General features: G+C 56.0%; 2 protein-coding genes across 3 annotated transcripts in view; both read right to left on the reverse strand.

Annotated features, from left to right (window-relative positions):
• RUFY1 (RUN and FYVE domain containing 1) overlaps nucleotides 1-3223 on the reverse strand; it is a 56552-nt gene extending 53329 nt beyond the window's left edge. The window contains exon 1 of one of the 2 annotated variants that reach the window (XM_053912259.2): nucleotides 2750-3223. In XM_053912259.2, coding sequence (XP_053768234.1) covers nucleotides 2750-3011 — 262 coding nt within the window. In that variant the 5' untranslated portion in view covers nucleotides 3012-3223. The remainder of the gene's footprint in view (nucleotides 1-2749) is intronic. The other variant, XM_053912258.1, reaches the window with a different exon arrangement.
• Nucleotides 3224-13182: 9959 nt separating this feature from the next.
• On the reverse strand, nucleotides 13183-17599 carry LOC128779466 (C-type lectin domain family 4 member G). The gene is made up of 9 exons (XM_053913353.2): nucleotides 17514-17599; nucleotides 17095-17196; nucleotides 16676-16729; nucleotides 16467-16529; nucleotides 16260-16364; nucleotides 15851-15940; nucleotides 15516-15664; nucleotides 15279-15394; nucleotides 13183-15018 (listed from the first exon to the last, which is right to left on the reverse strand). Exons 1-9 carry the CDS (start codon nucleotides 17566-17568, stop codon nucleotides 14880-14882), a joined length of 873 nt encoding a protein of 290 aa, XP_053769328.1. The 5' UTR covers nucleotides 17569-17599; the 3' UTR covers nucleotides 13183-14879.
• Nucleotides 17600-17873: the final 274 nt, after the last annotated feature.

The following is a 17873-nucleotide window of genomic DNA, read 5'->3' on the forward strand; positions in this document are numbered from 1 at the left end:
TGGGGCACGGGAAACACGTGTGTTTTGCTACTCCTCCTTTAGGAGGAGGCAGCCCGCCACAGTGCAGGTGTGGAAGTGTGTGTGCGCGTCCTGTGTGCAGAGATGAAAGGACATGCACGGGCACAGATCTCTCAGGAGGGCTGGGACAGTTTCTGGGACGGAGGACGTCTGTGCTGAGTCTTCTTCTGCAGGTTTGGTTTGGTTTGGTTTGGTTTGGCCATGCACATTTGTTACCCTAAAAAAGAAAGCACCCAAACCAAGGCAACTCTGAACGTGGTCACGCTGGCATGCTGTGCTCCCGGATCCCACACGGGACAAAACAAACACTCAGAGCATTCCACAACATTCTGCAGCATTTCCTCTTAACCTCTATCACCCAAAACTTCTTATCTGGCAAGAGTGCCGCTCACACTGGCTGTCTGAGAAAGCTCCGTCCTCCCTGCTCGTGGAAGCAGATCGGAGAGGAATGAGCAGGCCCTGGCTGGGGAGGGGGAGGGCAGCCGTCTTTTCCTAACCTGTTTTTCCTGTCCTACTGGATGGCTTCAAATCCAGGCCACCTTTGGGGACCAGCAACGCAGCTCATCCCAGCGGCCCCTGCGTTTCAGCCCTTGGTGAGCCATGCTCACGGTTTTTGCCAGGTCTGAGTGGCAGTTTATTCACTGAATATCTTCTATAAATTGTCCAATTAAAAATCCATGTGTACGTCTTATGGCATTTTGCTTATAAAATCAGAGGTGTCACGGCATCAAGGTGTCGTGACTAAGCACGGCCTTGAGAGGCAAATGTCTGTTCTAGTCCTGCCTCCGCCATTTCTAAATAACTGGGTCAAGTTACTTCTCTTGAATTCAGTTTCCCTCTGTATAAAGCGGGAATAATAATGGTACCAATGACAAGGGGCTGGCTACTTGGGAGGAGGCAAGGAAGCCAATCTCCCCTTCACAGGTCCCACGGCATCACTACTTCCTGCAGAGATGCAGTGTGTATCTGGTTGGGGTGGGGGAGAGGCCCCTGCCCAGCTGCCTGCTAGTGTGCTGTGGTGCTGCCAGCCTGCCTCTTCTGCCCTGGGGTTCACAAGTGTGACCCCCAACCCTCCCTGGGCCAGCAGTGGTCATGGAGTTGGGTCAGGAAGGGGTACGGAGAATCCCCAGGGCAGGCCAAGAACTTGTTCCAAGGAGGCAGTGGAAGGTGGGACCACCCACGGGCCAGACTCCAAGAGCCCTCCTTCCCTATACGCTCCTTTGTTGCACTGGGCTTCACTTACAAAACACAGACTCGGGGGTATAATTACTAAAAAATTTCAAGTGTAGGGCACTTCTCAGTGCCTGGCCCTGGCTGAGCACACTGATTACACACCGATTACACCCCATGGAGCCAGTGCTGCTATGACGCAGCACTGTGAAGGGACAATGAAGTAATGCTGGAGATCTAAGACTGACACCTGGCACGATGTAAGTGTTGGCTATTACTCACAGCACTACCACAATGAAAAACAAGTGTTTTTCAAAAACAGGGTGGGGCAAAAGGAGGTTTACAGCTGTATGTGAAAGTTTATTCATGATTACTTATTAATTATTGTATTATTTTCCAACATGAACGACTGTAAACGTACTTCCCCCCCACCCCTGTATGCATTTGTGTGCTAGGCACTGGCACGTTTTTCTTACCAGTGAACAGCTAACATTTGCCCCACGAACTATCTGAGAGACCTCCCGAAGACCCCCGGCCCGACTCTCGGGACAGACTGCCAGTGGGTTGGTGTGCAGACACCCCGTGACACGTACAAAGGTGGCAAGCTTGTGGGAACCGGGTATCTGGATTGAACGGGCTCTCTCATTACCTTCCAGACCTACTTTTGATTGACAGAACCTCAAAAAAAGTCAGATTTCAAAATTTACTCCATTTTTTTAACCACTGAAATGTTCACAGTTCATCATTCTGGTGTCCGTGCTGACTTCGACAACAAATTTACCAGTGGACAAGGCAGAAGCAAGAAACTTTCGAGGCACACTAACGCTTCTTAGGGGGGCACTGCCGTCTTCGGTTAGCTCTGCCCCGCAGCACTTTCTCTGAACAAGAAAGTGCTCTCACTGAGCTATGCAATAGCTAGCCACGAGTCACATGGAGGCTAGAAACTCCCACATTTAATGTTTCCATTCTTCTCACAAATGTGCTGAAACTTTCTAGATGACAAAGAGCTGTAAAGGACTATAAGACATCATCGGGTCATTCAAAAAATACTGCCACTTTGCAGGCTGGGTGAAGTGTGGTGCTGGGTCCAGCACACAGCGAGGCAGGCGGTGGTGGAGCTTCGGGGCTCAGGCCTCACCTGCATCCACGCCTCCTGCCTTCCACTTTGGTGCGATGAGTCCCCAGCGACAGCAGAGGCGCTATCACACCTGCAGGTGTGAGCCGGACTGGCATTTTGCGAGTTACAACAGAGAGCACTCCTGAATTCACCTAAGTATTTTTAAAACTTACACAGATAACCTAAGCTCAGATTCGTACATTTTCCTAAAGTTCACCAATAAAAACAAGGACGTTGTCTGGGGACTGAAAGTGGGAGTTGACTCCCCCAAGCCCACGTGCCTATCTGGGCGTGGCCACACGGGGTACAGAAAAGAGGGGCAAGCCAGGCGTGTGAACACGTCGGCTTTTTACAACTCGTCTAACAGGTCCCGCCGCCCGGCTGCCACAGTCAAGGGGCACCCGTCCCGCCGGAAGCATCGCGGAGCGCACCCGCCGGACCTACCTGTATCCGTCCCGTCCGCGCCGCCGAGCCCCGCGGCTGCGCGCAGCGCGCTCCCACAGCTCGCCGACAGGTTGCCGGTGGCCTTGCGCGCCAGGGTGAGGATGGGCGCGGACCAGCCCTCCGCTGCCGCCCGCCGCCGGGCCGCACCCTGCAGGTCCCCCGGGCCAGGCAGCTGGCTCCGGTCCACGATCTCAAACTCTTCTCCCAGCTCCGGGCCCGGCCCGCGCCCCACCGGGCAGCCGTCGCCCCCGTCGGCGGCCATGTTGGCCGCGTCACGTGGCCCGGGCGGCGGCCGCGCTCCGCGCTCGCGGTCACACTGGCCAGCCGGCCGCGTCCCGGCCTGTTTTCCTTCCTTCCCTGCGCCCTCGTAGGTTCGGGAAGGCACCAGTCAGAGCCCGAGCCGCGGGTTTCAGGGCGTCACCCCGGGCTGGCCTTCTCCCCGCTTCAGGCGCGCCGGGCGCATCCTGGAGTAGAGCCCTGCGGCCTCTTCTTTGTGACACTAGTTCCTCTTTTTAATTTTCATTTCCTATTTTACTTTTTCTACTTCGTCATTTTTCTGCGGCAGTCTTCAGGGCAAGCCCTAAAAAGGGCAGGATAGGAAATTCTGAGATAGGAGAGGCAGGAAAGAGTAGTTTTTAAAAATTAACGGAATAACAGCAGTTTAGCAGGAAAGAGCGCAGTGCGGTGGATTGGAAACCAGAAGGCCTGGGTCCTTGCTATTGAAACCGGGAAAGGGGCATTGGGCTGCCTGTCACTTACCAGACCGAATATGCAAAAACAAGGAGGGAATTTTTTTTTTTTTTTAAGATTTTAGTTAGTTTTAGAGAGAGGGCAAGGGAGGGAGAAAAAGAGGGAGAGAAACAATGCGTGGTTGCTTCTCACGCGCCCCCTACTGGGGACCTGGTTTACAACGCCGGTATGTGCTGTACTGGGAATAGAACCGGCGACCCTTTGGTTTGTAGGCTGGCGCTCAATCCACTGAACCACACCAGCCAGAGCAGGAGCAAACCTTTATGGGCGCTTTATTCAGATGTCCGCGGTGTAAGAAGATGACGGGGGCGGGGTGGGGGGGGGGAACGGGACGGACGGGATGGACGGGTGGTCTGTACCCTCACAGACTGCCTTCCCTTTGCTTTCAGGCCAGCCTTTTTTATAAGGGGGCAAAAGTGTAGGTTAGGGATTTGGGACTCGGGAAAGAGGTGAATCAGATAAAAGCTGCAGCCTGCAATTTCCCTGACATGCTTTCATCTGGTCTCTGGTCATCTCTTTATCTGTGTCCTGGGCAGTGGACTGTCTCTCCCTGGAACACAATGGCTGGGATACCACCTTGATTGCTTCTGGTCTCTTCTGGAGCACAAAGGTCAATTGCTTGTGACCTCCTGGAGTCGGGGGTCCTACCTGGAGTTCCTGAAACAATAGCTTTTCACATGTGTTAACTACTAGGCTTATTAACTATTACCTAAAACTAAAAGTTTCCAACTCTTCAGTCGCCCATCATTATTAATTAGTTGAATGTGACAATCACAGAACTTACCTCATTATTCAACAAGATTTTGCAGTAAGGAGAACAGGGCAGACGTCAGCAATTGTGATGATTGCTACCCAGCCATACGGCTTGGGCAAGGCACTCTGCACCTGTGAGGAGTTACAGCCTCTTTCTGTCACTTGGGGAAGAAGGGAATTTGACAAAGTAGAAACCCAAATTTCACAGCATTTGACACTTTGTTTGCAAAGTACTGCACGTGGGTCTCGTCAACCCAGAACTGCTTGGTTTGACTCCCAGAAAGCTTAAATTATAAATTCAGATATTTTAGTTGTTGGGAGATACTAAGAAATCAAAAATATTTTGCATAAAACTCTGGACTTTGGCCTTCTCTTGAAACATCAGATTTGGCAACTCAGTGTTCCTGAGGGCAACAAACTGCTGGAGTGGACATGGCTTCCTCTTTGGAAGTCCAGGCACCTTGGTCCAGCCCCCTTCTCTAGTTTTCGTGATCTCTCTGGTTCCCCAAGGCCCGTTGTTTTCGGTGGGGTGGGGAGTGAGTAGAGAGTGACTGAGGAGTGGGGTGGACTGAGGCATGAGGTTGTCTGTAATGACAAACAGTTGTCCAGGCTCCTCCAGGACTCTCCAGTCCCGGGACAGTCGCATAACGGAAAGCTTATTTATAATGACCAGAGCCTGCAGCCTAATTCCATTCTGCATAAAAACAAACTTTTTGGGGGGGAACAGTTTTAATGTGGTATCAGGCTATGCTTCAGTAACAACCGCAAATCTCAGCGGCTTAACGCAACAGTTGTTTGTTTCTCTCCATACTTCACTTGGGGACCTGGGCTGTTGCAGGCCCCATCACTTGGAGCAGAGTTTTACATCAACATTCAATGTCCCATCCCTGAAGTGACAGACTCCACTTACACACGTTCCACTGGCCAAAGCAAGTCACCTGCCACCTCTAAGTTCAAGGGACTTAGAAAGTTCAATCCTACTAGGATCTGGGGAAAGGAGAAGTGGGAATATTGGTGAGCAGGATGTTGACTACCATAAATGTGCCCTGAATTTCACCAGAATCCAATGAATTGATTTGTTCAGAAGCTGAGAGTTATTCACCGTTTCAGAATATGGCATCGCCCACAACAATGTTGCTTTTGCTATTTGAGATGCTAAGACAACGACTGTGCGGTCACAGTCCCGGGTAGTTTACACAGAGGTGCAAATGTTTGGTCACAGTATTTGTTTCAGTGACAGTTGTACCTCACTGAAATACATATGATACGTATGTAATACATATTGAAACACACACGATAGACTCATTTCTCTTATATTACAGTTAGGACATTAGATTAATTTTTTGAAATTTTAAGTGTTGGTAGGTTTATTGTCTATGAACTTAATCTCAAAATTGTAAATGGGGCATTATAAAATATGTATTCCTGAGAGGGTAGGCAATTGAGTGTGCTGGTAATGATCTTAATTTTCCTAGCAACAAACACAGCAACTTTAAGTGCTTTCAATTTTTACTTTACATGAGATCAACTCTGGAGAAAACTTGCTTGGTAAGAGGGGTTTTGAGGGAGGATGTGTGTGATTAAGTCAAAAGAGTAACATTTAGAACACATCCTAACATATTTGTTATAATATAAAGTTCCTCTCCCCAATCATGTGACCCAGTTCTCCCTCCCTGACGCCCACCCCCACCTTTTTGTTAAATACTGTTGCCGTCTGTGTGGTTTCTCCCCAGCTCTTCTCTCCCCTCTGCTCCAGCCCTGTTTTTTATGCCTTGGGTTTCATCTGCCTGCTGTGGTCTCCTGAGTGTGAGCCCACCATCAGCCCATCGTCACTCTTGCTTTCCTTTCCGATCTTTTGGTGGCTTCTCACCACATTTGGACCCTGTCTCTCAAATCTGGCTCTGCCATTCTAGTCTCAGCTGCCCACAAGGATTCTCACCTGGCTTTTGCAGTCGCACTTCAGGATGTCTTGGGGCTTTACCTCCTCTGTTTCTGACACCACAGCCCTTGGACTTCCTAAGGCTCAGGGCTGATGCTTTTACCCTCCCTCTTACAAACCTCCCTTTGCTTCCTCTTCGCGGGAGGCTTTTCTTGTCTGCTGGTGCAGATTGCTCACTGGCTCCCCCGTGTGGGCCAGCAATGGAGTTACGCAGCACCTTGGGCTTGTTTGCTGATTTGCCTGAGCCCAAAGCAATTCCCAAAAAACATGGGTCCCCCTGGCCTCGTCAGCCCATCAGCGGAGAGTCCCTGGGGCCTTCCTAACTTCTTCTCACATGTACAAAGCATACATTTTGGTTGGCATTTTGTAATCTAGGAGATCCTCACTGTCTGGACGTAGTTGCCACCCTGGTGCCAGGAATTTAAAGTCAAACCCTTTTTCTGAACGGTGCAATATAAAGCCTAAACCACCGGCCACGAGGGCTGCCTGACGGACCCTCTGAGGCGATGGGGTGCTCTAGGTTTGTTGACTGTGTGGCGGCCACCAGCCAGAGGTGGCCCCGAGCACTTGCAGTGACTGACAACACTGAGAAACAGAACATTTACCTTAATTAAGTTAATGTAAATTAAAAGAGCTCTGTGTGGCCAGTACTGCTGTACTGCACAACACAGGTGTAGATCTACCTGCAAGGGTACAGGGAACATGGAGGGGGGGAAAGATGGGGGAAAACAGCAAGACTCTTCCAGAAGGGGCAGTGTCCCTGGGGCCTGGCTGAGAGGCAGCCCCAGGAGGCCAGTATTACCTGCTTGGAAAGGTGGGTGATTGCCAGTTGGGGAGATCTGAAGGTGGACTGGATATTACATGTTATGGAATCACCATTCCTTGTGTTAAGTGTGATCATGGACTGTGGACGCATAGGAGAGGCCTTTATTTTTGAGAGCTGCAATAGAGTATCCAGTGGTAACATGTCATGATATCTATAACTTACTGAAAAGACTTCAGTCCTGGCCGGTGTGGCTCTGTGGACTGAGTGCTGGCCTGCCAATCCACGGGGCCACAGGGGCCGCTGGCTCGATTCCCAGTCAGGGCACATGGCTGGGTCGCAGGCCAGGTGCCCAGTGGGGGGCGTGTGAGAAGCAACCACACATTGATGTTTCTCTCCCTCTTTTTAAAAAGGGGGGGAAAAAAACCTTCAGCAAAAGAAAAGACATAATGCAATGTGCCAAGAGTTTGACAGTTCTGAAGTCTAGTAATAAATATAAGTAGTTACAGATTCCTTCTACTTTTCTGAATGTCTATTTTCATAAAAAGTGAAAATACATTGAAAGGTGAATCCATATGCAACAGGAGCCAATGTTTCATAAAGAGTAAAAAAATCCCCACAAAAGGCTTGAGACTTTTTGAAAAATGAAAACAAAAGTTAAAATGAGTTGATTTTATGTATATTTAACAAAATTTAGATTGTGTTCACAGCAGTGTGCAGGCTTTTAGAATGAAGCATGAACACGTGCTGATTTTTTGCACATTTCTTTCTGAAAAGTTACACGATATTAAGATACTGGGTCGCCATTCATGTGTCCCCTATTGTACAGTAGGGTCACAGGAAGGTTCAGACGGTTTCGGCTTCCTCTTATCTCTCAAGACCTCTTCAGTCCTGTGACAGACAAACCATGCCTTTTTTTTTTTTTTTTCTTGTAGTGGCTATATTTCCATTTCAACTGTATCTCTTTGCATGCAGTTAGTACTCAAGCAAATTGGCCGACAGTGGCGAAGTAATCATCCCATTCGCCATGCTGTTCATCCTTCAGGATGCTCTTGTGGGACGTCTGATAGGGAAACACAGCCATTTCACTGTGTCGTTACTCACTCTATACTTCGTGCCTACCTAAGCTCACTGTTCACTTTGAATACAAGCTGTAAAGTCACTACATTCTCAACCATTGTTTTTGAAGCTCCTATTGGATCATCAGTGCTGACGTCAGGTGTCCGTGGCTTTGCATGGGAATTAAGTGGGACCCAATCAGCATCTTCGTTTACTCGGGGAAACCTGGCGTCCTGTGTGAGGCTGTCAGTTGCACTGTACAATTGATTGTCCCTGTAGACATCTGCCGGTCGGAGAGACCGGCTGGCCTTTGGTGCAGAACGTGGGGAATGGTGCTTAGGGTCAGCAGGAGTTAGCTTTGAGTAGGAACTGGTTGTACGGGTGGTAATAGATTTTATAGGGGGTCATACTAATATATTCACTAGTGACAATTTTAACATGATGAAGACTTGCTTCTCTGCAAGGCCTTGCATAAAACAGCTGCAGATGAGGACACCCTCTGTTTGGAGTTTAGAGCTGAGAGCTCCTGCTGTCTGTAACTGAACAGGATGCAGAGGCTGGTGATGACATGACATCAAAGCTCGCAGTTTGCAGGGTGATCGACTAAAGGCAAAACCTTCCCTGCTCACCAGACTTCGACTGATTGTCCAGAGTGGGGGCGCTATGCCCCTACTCCCAAAGGCTACCCACTCCCACTGTACTCCTGCAGGGCCCCGGGGCTGAGCCGATTTGTCCAGGAATCCTGGGAGCATTCCAGGCCTGCCCCAGGAGATGGGGGCATTTCTCGCCAATGGCAACTGTGGTTCCATCAGAGGATGAGACCTTGTGTGGGGACCAGGCTGGTGGTTGACTCTCGGCCCGCAGACATCCAGAATTCCTTAAGGCTCTGAAAGTCCAGGACCCCAGGACCCCAGCCCCTTAGGGACAGAGGAAGCCAGCACCCAGATCCTGAGCCTGAGAGTGAGGGACCCAAAGAGCCAGGACTCCAGTCTCGGGGACCAGGCCACCGCCCCTTAGGGACTTCCCTCTAGGATTGTGGGAGGTTTTCCTACTCCATCCCAGTGGGCTGCCTGGCGGCTGGTGGGTCAGGTGGGCCAGGAAGAAGGGTGCTGCCCCGCCCCCCCGCTGGACACACCTAGTCACTGTCCCCACGGGGTGTAAGGGGAAGTTGCAGTGGCCCAGCCCCACCCCCTTTACCCTGCCCAGGCCTCAGTCTCCTTGGCTGCACAGGGGGGACGAGCACGGGTCCACGGGGAGGCTGCCCGTGATGTCAGCCTTCCGCACCGTGTGGGGCTCAGAGAAGTGCTCGGCGCCTGGGAGGCTTATTGGTGCTCCTTTCTGGAGCACGTGGCCGCCTAGGCTCTGGCCCCCGGGGCCACCACCGCCAGCCAAGACCCAGAGAGGGAGACCCAGCTGCCTGCAGCCAGCAGGGCGCTGTGTGGCCTGCACCCCCGCAGACATGGTTCGCTTTTCCCTAGGGCCAGGGCCCCAGGCTCTCCCGATGGTTAAGCCCCTTCCTGGTCCTTCCTCATCCCACAGGACTGTTCTCTGAGGGCAGGGACCCCCGCTCAAGTGGCCCCTCAACCCCCAGCCCCCCCTTTAAGGGTCTCCATGACCCCTGCCCTGTGTGTGAATGTGCCTGGGCCACCACCAAGTCGCGAGCTGGAGGCTCAGGGCCGGGCACGCAGTAGGTGCTCTCCAGGCACCACATCTGAAGTTGTTTGCTGTGACTGTAGCAGAAATTAGCAGAGACTCGGGGGCTTCAAACAACACAGGTGTGTGCCTCCCAGCTCCAGAGGTCGGAAGTCCACCACCCTCTCCCTGGGCTGACCTCAGGGCAGCCACAGGGCCAGTCATTACAGGAGACCGAGGGGGGCCCAGCACCACATCCCTGGGACGGCGGCCCCTTCTTCCTCTGCACAGTGCGCAGCGCAGCATCTCCCCGTCTCTGCCAACTGCCTCTGTTCCCATGTCTCCTTCTTCTCCCAGGCTGACCCCCGCCTCCCAGGCAGAGGGCCCTAGGGCGACGCAGCCCCCACCCTGCCAATGGCAATTTTGCCTCGGCTTTGCCTCCTGCCAGAGCCTCCCTTCACCCCACCTGCAAAGTCCCTTTAACCATGGACAGCCACACGCCCACAGGACCTGGGGTTCACATGGGGCAACTTTGGGGGCTGTTCCTCAGCCGACCCCAGTATCCTCGGTGGTGGGTGCTCCTGTCACTATTATTCCCACCTGAGAAGTGCAAGAGCCCAGGCTCAGAGAGCCAACGTCCGGGGCCCAGGCTCACCCCGAGAGTAGGTGGCAAGCACGAGTGTGGACTCGGGGCTTCCAGACAGCATCGGCCACATGCACCCGAGCCTGGGGACACAGGAGAAGCCAGGCTGGGGGTGGGGGAGTTGAGGAGGTGGCTAAGAAGGTGGGAAGGGGCTGGCCGGGGCTGGAGGCCAGTGTGTTCCCATCTCACCCTGGGGGCTTCCCCGAGCACCTCGGCCAACCTGGTCAGCACCCGGGGATCCCAGGGGGTTTCCTGGGATTGGGAGTGGGGAGGGGGGAGCTTGGAAAGGACAGGCTACTGCGTCTCAAGGCCATTTCCTTGGAAAGGTGGGGCTAGCTTGTCCAGGAAACCCTGGCTGGCCTTCAAGGCCACCACTGACCTGCTGATTCAGCCCAAGAAAGTGTGGTCATGTGGCCGCTCAGGAGGATGTCGGGGACGTCCACTGGGGCAAAGGCAGAGGGCAGCTGGAAGGGGCTTCTCCCGCCCGAACCCCCTGCCTCCCAGCAAAAGCCCCCTCTGTCTCCAACGCAGACCTCCTTCCCCCACCACCTCACCCTCACCTAGAAGTTTTGGGGGGAATCTCTTTTCTAGAAAGTTCCACCCCTGACCTCACCTTGTGGGCACAACAACTTCTGTCCCTCCTCTCCTCCTCCTGCCCCTGCCAGACTCTGAGCCCCAGGGAGGCAGCACCCAGCACCTGAACCCCAACATTTCACTCTGACAGCCTTCCAGCACACGGGGAAGCTGAGCTTGAAAACGGAAGGCCGGTCCTTGGATTCTGCAGTCAGTGTTGTCTTTCCGGGCCTCACTCTGAGTCTCTGCACCCCCCCCCCCACCCATCCTACCTTCCGTGCATTTCCAGCTCACTTGCCCCGAAGCCCTGCAGCCCCCAGAGCATGAACTACAGTCCAGTGTTTGTCTGCCACCCTCCTCACTGTGTTTTCCCCTGGAGCGAACCCACATGGGATGAAACGCACAAATCCCAACAGGGTTTTCTCGGAGCTTTGACGAATGCATTCGCCTTGTAATTCAAGTGTCTGTCAAGACCACAGAACACTTGCATCGCTCCAGAATGTTCTTTCATGGCCCTTCCCGCGAAATCCCTGCCTCTGCTCCCAGGCAGGCATTGGCCCATGTGATTTCGCACCCTCGAGGGTCCCGTCTGTCCCAGGACTTCCTGTTGGTGGGCTCCTGGAGTCTGTAGCGCTTTGTGAACCGCTGTTTCCACTCAGCCCAGACCCTGAGCCCCTGTCCTCTGTGGAACGCCAGCGCCCGAAGCCTCACAAGCTGCCCGGTGCTGGAGCGCAGGTGGTGGTGGAGGAGAAAACCACTGTGAGCCAAGGAGTGAAAATGCCCCGTGCCCCAGGGGACCGATTAATCCTTCCCTCTGGCTTCTCTCGCCACCCCCTCCATGGCCTTGGATCAGGGGCTGTAGTTCCAAGAGCAGAGACCCCCCAACTCCTGCTTCCCAAGTCCCCGGGCTCCCCAAAATAACACATGGCATCAGGCACGAGCTACCCCCAGCTTCCTGCTTTCCCCATTATGGGCTTCACTTGCAGCCGGGCCTCCTCCCCTCCTGCCCTTCTCTGGAGAAGCGCCTCCACCTGGCTCTAGACCCGCTGAGATCTGCCCTGGGTCCAAACGTGCCTCCTGAGCAAGCAGCGCCCCCACCACGGCTGCAGGGCACGGCGCACAGTGGGGCGCCCGCCTAGCAAACTGGTTTGGCAGTTTCTTGTAAGAGTAAAACCCTCATCTGTTATCTGACCCACTGCCAGGTATTTGCCCCAAAGAAGTGAAAACTTAAAGCCATAAAAAATTCTGCACATGGTGTGTGTGTGGGATTGGGGTCCGGAGCGGCAGGGCCAGCCAGCTGGAGATGGATGGGGGGCCGACTCCCTGGGGCAGCTGTGAGGGTGTCCTGACTGCCCCCCGATGCCCCTCGGCCCTGCAGACGCTGCCACACAGAGCCTGGAGCCCCCTGCCTGAGGAGTCGCAGGCCCCAGTGAGGCCCCTGGGCCACCTCCCAGGTTGGGGCCGCAGAATTTATCAGGCGGGCCACTTGCTGCTACCGCTGCTGCCCAGAGGGACGGCCTGTGGCGGCCCCACCTGCCCTGGTGCCTGGGCGCAGGCCATTCCAGCCCTGGGTACAGCTCCCTCTGGACCCAACAACTGGGACAAAGCTGTAAGGGTGTGGAGCCACGTCCCACCGGGCCAGGAGGCAGAGCTGGCTGGACTGCCAGGCAACTTTCTGCTTGACCTGCTGGAGCCACGTGGAAGGACCAGGGGAAGAGAACAGGGAGCTCCGTGAGTGAGACCCTCCCAGCCCTCGCCCCGTGGGTCTCTTCATTGGCTCGTCTGAATCTGCGTCCTTCACAACAGGTTTGTTCGAAGAGGGCTTTCCTGAGTTCTCAGTCCTTCTGACAAACTAGGGAACCAGAGGGGGTTGTGAGAGCCTCGGAATTTGTATCAGTTGGTCAGAATCTCCTGGTCAGAAGTGGGGTGGCTTGGAGACTGCCTCACCTACAGTTAGGGCAGTCTGGTCAGGAGCTGTCCCCTTCACCTGAGGGGTGTCAGCACGCGCTGGGGCAGGACAGGAAAGGCCCTGATTACCCACGTGGGTCTTGAGGTGTCCTTCCAAGACGGCCGCAGAGGGAAATGGGCCCAGAGGAGAAGGCAGGCTGACCACGAACACAAGACGCTGCCCTCCCAGCTTTGCGGTGGAAGGGGCCTCGGGCCAGGAAGAGAACCGGTGCTGGTGTGGAAGCTGGGGGACAAGACGCAGGTTCTCCCACAGAGCGGCCAGAGGGAGCCTGGTCCTGGGGACACTGCATTTGGCTCAGGGAAATTAACTGTGGGCTTCTGTACTGAACAGAATGCATGCTTTTTCTTTAATCCTTACCCAAGGATAAGTTTATTGATGTTTAGAGAGGCAGGGAAACATGGACGTGAGAGAGAAACATCAGCCAGTTGCCTCCAGTGCGCGCCCCGACTAGGGAACAAACCCACAACCCAGGTAGGGGTCCTGACCGGGGATCCAACCCAGAACTTTTAGGAACACGGGGTGACGCTCCAACCAACTGAGCACCCCGCCCCCCACCCCCAGGCCTAGTGCAGTCTTAAGCCATCCAGCCCTGGTCACCTGTTAGGGCGACTCTGATGGGCCCATGCACTCCTGCAAGCTGCCCGTCTGGGAGGCTGCCAGTCTGGCCGTCAGTTCACTGGGTATGGCTCTCTGTCCAGGGGTGAGAAGGATCCTGGCGGGGCCAGGCCCTGGCTCTGAGCTGCACAAGGAGAGGCCACAGAAAAGGGCGGGAGGGCTGGCTGCTCACAGCACCGACCCATCACCTGGCCAGGGTGTTTCTGTGGCAGGTTCCCTCTCCTTCCTGCTCATCAGTGCTCTCGGGGCGGGCACCCCAGGGGCTCCCGGCAGCTTTGGTTTTGCACTCAGTTCTCACCCCTTAGTTACATGTGACTCCCCTGCAAATGTCAGGACAGCCCCCAGGTCCCGGGAAAGGGGCAGGAACTCGGGGAGTAGGGTCGATTCAGATCAGAAGCCCCCGTGGATGGGCCGGGCTTTGTGGTCCCCGCATCTGCCAATGGCCCGGACCCACTGCATGCCTCCAACACTCTCCATGGGCGGAAACCCCAGTGATCCTCAGAAGTTCACCTTCTCTGGGACATGTTTTCCCATTGTCTCACCCAGCGGTCACAGAACCTATGTGCCCGAGACACCAGGCCCCTGCTGCTCAGATCCCAGCAGCCCCTCTCACACACCCCTCAGGGCCTTGTCAAGGCTGCCTGATGTGGCCACAAGGTGGCAACAGTCTCTTCAGAGAAGGGGACACCACCTTGGTATCTTAGCACAGTCTCTCTCCTCCAGGACACAGCTGGCTCCCTCAAAGGCATCCTGTGTCTCTCACTCACGGATTCGCCCTTGAGTCACTCACTGTCACACCGTGCCTGTGCCCAGCTGGACCAGTACGAGACTGTCGGGCCCAGGACTGGGCCTGCCTCACTCCTGTCCCCAGTGTCCCCACAGCCCTCCTGGCCCAGAGCAGGCCACTCACTGGGGTTCAGGGCATCAAGAGCCATGAGGTCACTTAGAGAGGTTGGGCCACTCTTGGGGATCATGTCAGGGTCTTTGGGATAAAGCCTAGAAGGCGTCCCACAGCCAGGAGCCAAGGTTCATGTGGCAAACATGTCCCGATGCTCCCTATGGCTTCCAGGACAGTGCACCAAACCCCTCTCCTTGAGGCCCCCCAGGCCAGGGAAAAAGGCAAGAAAACCAAACAGCTCCATCTCTGAGCCTTCTGACCTTGGCTGGGGAGGGACATGGGGCCAGATCAAAGGGCCCAGGAGCCAGGATTTTGGAATAGGTGGAGGCTACGCTAGGTCCGAGGGGAAGAGGTTGGAGCGGAGGTCCCAAATAGCAGGCACTGGACCCGGCTGAGTGGGGCTGTTTCTCCGCACCAGCAGCGGGCTTGAAGAGAAAAGACACACACACCAGCCCTTGGCGGGAAAAGCCCGGAGGGCCAGCTGCCCGGGCGATGGCAGGAGAGGCAGGTGGCCTGGCTCAGTGGACTGGGTGGGCTCAGCAGCTCAGCCTCTTCTTGCAGATCCAGCTGTCCTTCTCATTGTCGCAAGGGGCATCGTTCCACAACCCGGTGCGCAGCATCATGACGCAGTCCTCGCGCCCCATGGAGTCGTTGGGCTCGCCCAGGTTCCAGTGGCTGCACAGGTTGGGAGGGGGTTTGGTTGGGGCTTTGGCTGAGGACGGCCCTGAGGTCCAGCCTATTCATCGCCTGGGTTTAACCTAGACAACCTGAGGGTCTATTAAGCAAACACCAGGGATATAACATTATAAAGCCCCGAATTTGTGCCTCAGCCAGGTCCTCGTGGCTAGCTTGGCCTTCCCTAAGGAGTCCCTGAGATGAGTCCACGCACTTGCCCCAGGGGCTGACCTGCCCCTTCCCCACCTCCCTTTCCTCACCTGAAGCTGAGCGAGACTCCATCTACCCACTGATAGCCCTGGACCTTGCTCGCGCGGCGCACGGCCCTGAGGCCCAACCAGTAACCGCGGCCTCTTGTATTCCGACTTAGGAAGCCCTGGATGGAAGGAGAGATGAGCAGGCTTGCCAGAGACTGCAGCCCACAAACTCGGCACAGGCCACGCCCCCTGCAGTGAACTCCTCCACCCGCCTCCGTACAGACTGCCGGGGCCGCCCACCTGCTCTTCCAGGTCCCGGATAATCACTAGGTGCGCACTCGCGCCAGAGCAGTTGCGCTGCGCCTCTTCCCATCCCGCTCGCTCCACCGAGAAAAAGTAGCAGGAACCCTGGAAAGGCAGCCATGACGTGGGGCACTGCTCGCAGGAATCTATGGGGTGAAAGGTCCATGAAGTAGACTGCTCCCAGGTGCAGCAGACGGAGGGGGTTGAGGGTCGCAGGGGCAGAGCCATGGAAAGGGCGGATTCGGGCGGATCCGGGCGGATCAGGGACCACCGGGCCCGCGGGCAAGGTCCACTTACCCCCTGGCGCACTGCCCATGCCCTTTCCTGCTCACCGTTTCCACGTCGGACCGCCTCCAACTCGCGGAACAGCTCGCTGCGGATGTTCTCGCGGTCCCTCACGGCTTCGGCCAAGCTCTGCGTCACTGCGAGGTCATGGGAGTCCAGATTATGTGGAGGTGGGATTGTACATAGGTCAGGGTCAGGAGTAGGGTTGAGAGCAGGGAAGGGGCAGCATCACTGTCCCGGGCGGCCCGGAATGTCAGGGTCGAGGACCGTTATAGCGGGGGGTCCCCGTGGCGGCGGGGTTAAGAGGTGTAGTCCAGGGGCAGCGTCTAGGGCGCAGGGTCAGGATGGGGGACAGGATCGGGGTTAGAGGTCAGGATCGCAAGGACCAGGATGTAAATCCGGGGTCGGGGCACTGGTGTGGTGAGGGATCGGGTCCTGGCAGCGCCCCGCCCTCACCGCGGCGGCTGAGTTCTTCCAGGGCGCTCTGCTGCTGGACCAGCTTCACCTGGGCCTCCCCAAGCTCTGTGCGCGCGGTCTTCAGCTGCGCCTGCGTGCTCCCGCCTGAGAGGGGGCGGGGAGGGGGCGAGACCTCTGAGATCTTCCCTCCTGACCACAGGACCCGCCCAAGCCCGCAGGCCCCGCCTCTCGGCCCACAAGTCTCACAGCAGCTGTTGCAGGCTCCGACCTCCTCCTTCAAGACGCCCAGCGCCGCTGTCTGCTTCGAGGCTGGAAAGACCCCCGCCCGACCCGTACACGCCGAGTCACCCTCGGGGACTCGTGGGACACCCTTCAGCACTCCGGGGCCGGCTCCGCGAACCCTGGGGTATCCGCCCACCTACTCACAAACCCGTGAGGCCCTGGTCTGCACGCACCGTTTGCTCTCAGCAGGTCCTGGTGCCCGAGCAACACCCCGTGCTGTGTGGAGGCTGTGGAGAGAGGTTCCTGCAGGAGCGGCCCCAGGGACGAGGGAACTCTCCCCTCGCCCGAGGAGTGTGGCGACCACCATCTTGGGACACACAGAGGGGGCGGGCAGGTGTACAGCGCACAGGATGCGCCCCAATGCCGAGCAGAGACAGGTACACGGGGCCACGCACACACATTCATGCACACACGTGGGGGTGCACACAGCTCCAAGATGCACACGGACCGTTCGTTCACACGGGTTCACCCTCAGCCCCAGGCTCGGGCCTGGGACCCAGCTGGGGCACCCTGGGGCAGAGGGAAGAATTTAGCAGGGATTGGCGCTGGGGGAGGGGTGGGACACAATCAAGCCCCCTACATGGTCACTCACCCTTGGAAAGCAGGATGCTCAGGATGAAGGCCCACAGGACTGCTGCGACCACCAGAGCCAGGGTCAGGAAGAGGAAACGCCGTCCCCAGCCTCCACAGTGCCCTGGGGTAACAATGGACTGCTGGGTCCCTCCTGTACCAGGACAGTCCTGGCTCCCTGGGCCCCGAGGACCAGGCCCTGGGCGCTTGGGTCCCAGAGCACTAGGATTCAGAGAGGTTAAGTAACTTGCCTCTGGTCACAGCCCCTAAGTGATAGAGTCAAAATTTGAATCTATGTCCAGTTGCCTCAAGCGCCTGTGGGGTCCCTCCTGCACCCAGGACTTGCTCCTTCTCTAGGCTGTTGTCCTCCCTCCCCCCATGAAATCCCAAATCAGAGGGACCCCAGGGGCCCAGTGAGGCAGTTCCACTGCTGGCTCATACCTCTGGGGGCCTCATCCAGCCCGCCACCCCACTGGCTGTACCCAGCAGTGTCCATGGTGAGCTGGCTCCCAGTCCTGGGCACTGATATAAATGTGGTCCCCCCTACCCCCCAGCGCACCCCCCTACCCTGCTTCCTTCCTTTCCGTCTCCTGCGTGTCAATTCCTGGTACCAAGGACACTGACCAATCACAGGGCGGGCTGGCCCTTTCTGGGCTGAGCTGGCATTACGGGTGGGGTGGGGTAGGGAAGTGGAAGAATGGGGAGCTGAAGGGCGTGGGAGACTGATATCTGGGGGGTCTGTGCTGCAGAGGGTGGAAGCCCATAGGAAGTGGAGTGTGGCCGTGCTTGTGAGTGTGTGTG

The sequence above is a fragment of the Desmodus rotundus genome, chromosome 10 (genome assembly GCF_022682495.2).
Source record: "Desmodus rotundus isolate HL8 chromosome 10, HLdesRot8A.1, whole genome shotgun sequence".
In the NCBI taxonomy this organism is placed as follows: domain Eukaryota; kingdom Metazoa; phylum Chordata; class Mammalia; order Chiroptera; family Phyllostomidae; genus Desmodus; species Desmodus rotundus.

What these genes read in the sequence shown, in the direction of transcription:
- LOC128779466 (XM_053913353.2), bottom strand. Translation starts at nt 17,568, where the DNA reads ATGGACACTGCTGGGTACAGCCAGTGGGGTGGCGGGCTGGATGAGGCC. An exon ending in CGGAGCCTGCAACAGCTGCT is followed by an intron (nt 16,365 to 16,466) that starts GTGAGACTTGTG and finishes GCCCCCTCTCAG; the next exon opens with GCGGGAGCACGCAGGCGCAG. An exon ending in TCCGGGACCTGGAAGAGCAG is followed by an intron (nt 15,395 to 15,515) that starts GTGGGCGGCCCC and finishes CCTTCCATCCAG; the next exon opens with GGCTTCCTAAGTCGGAATAC.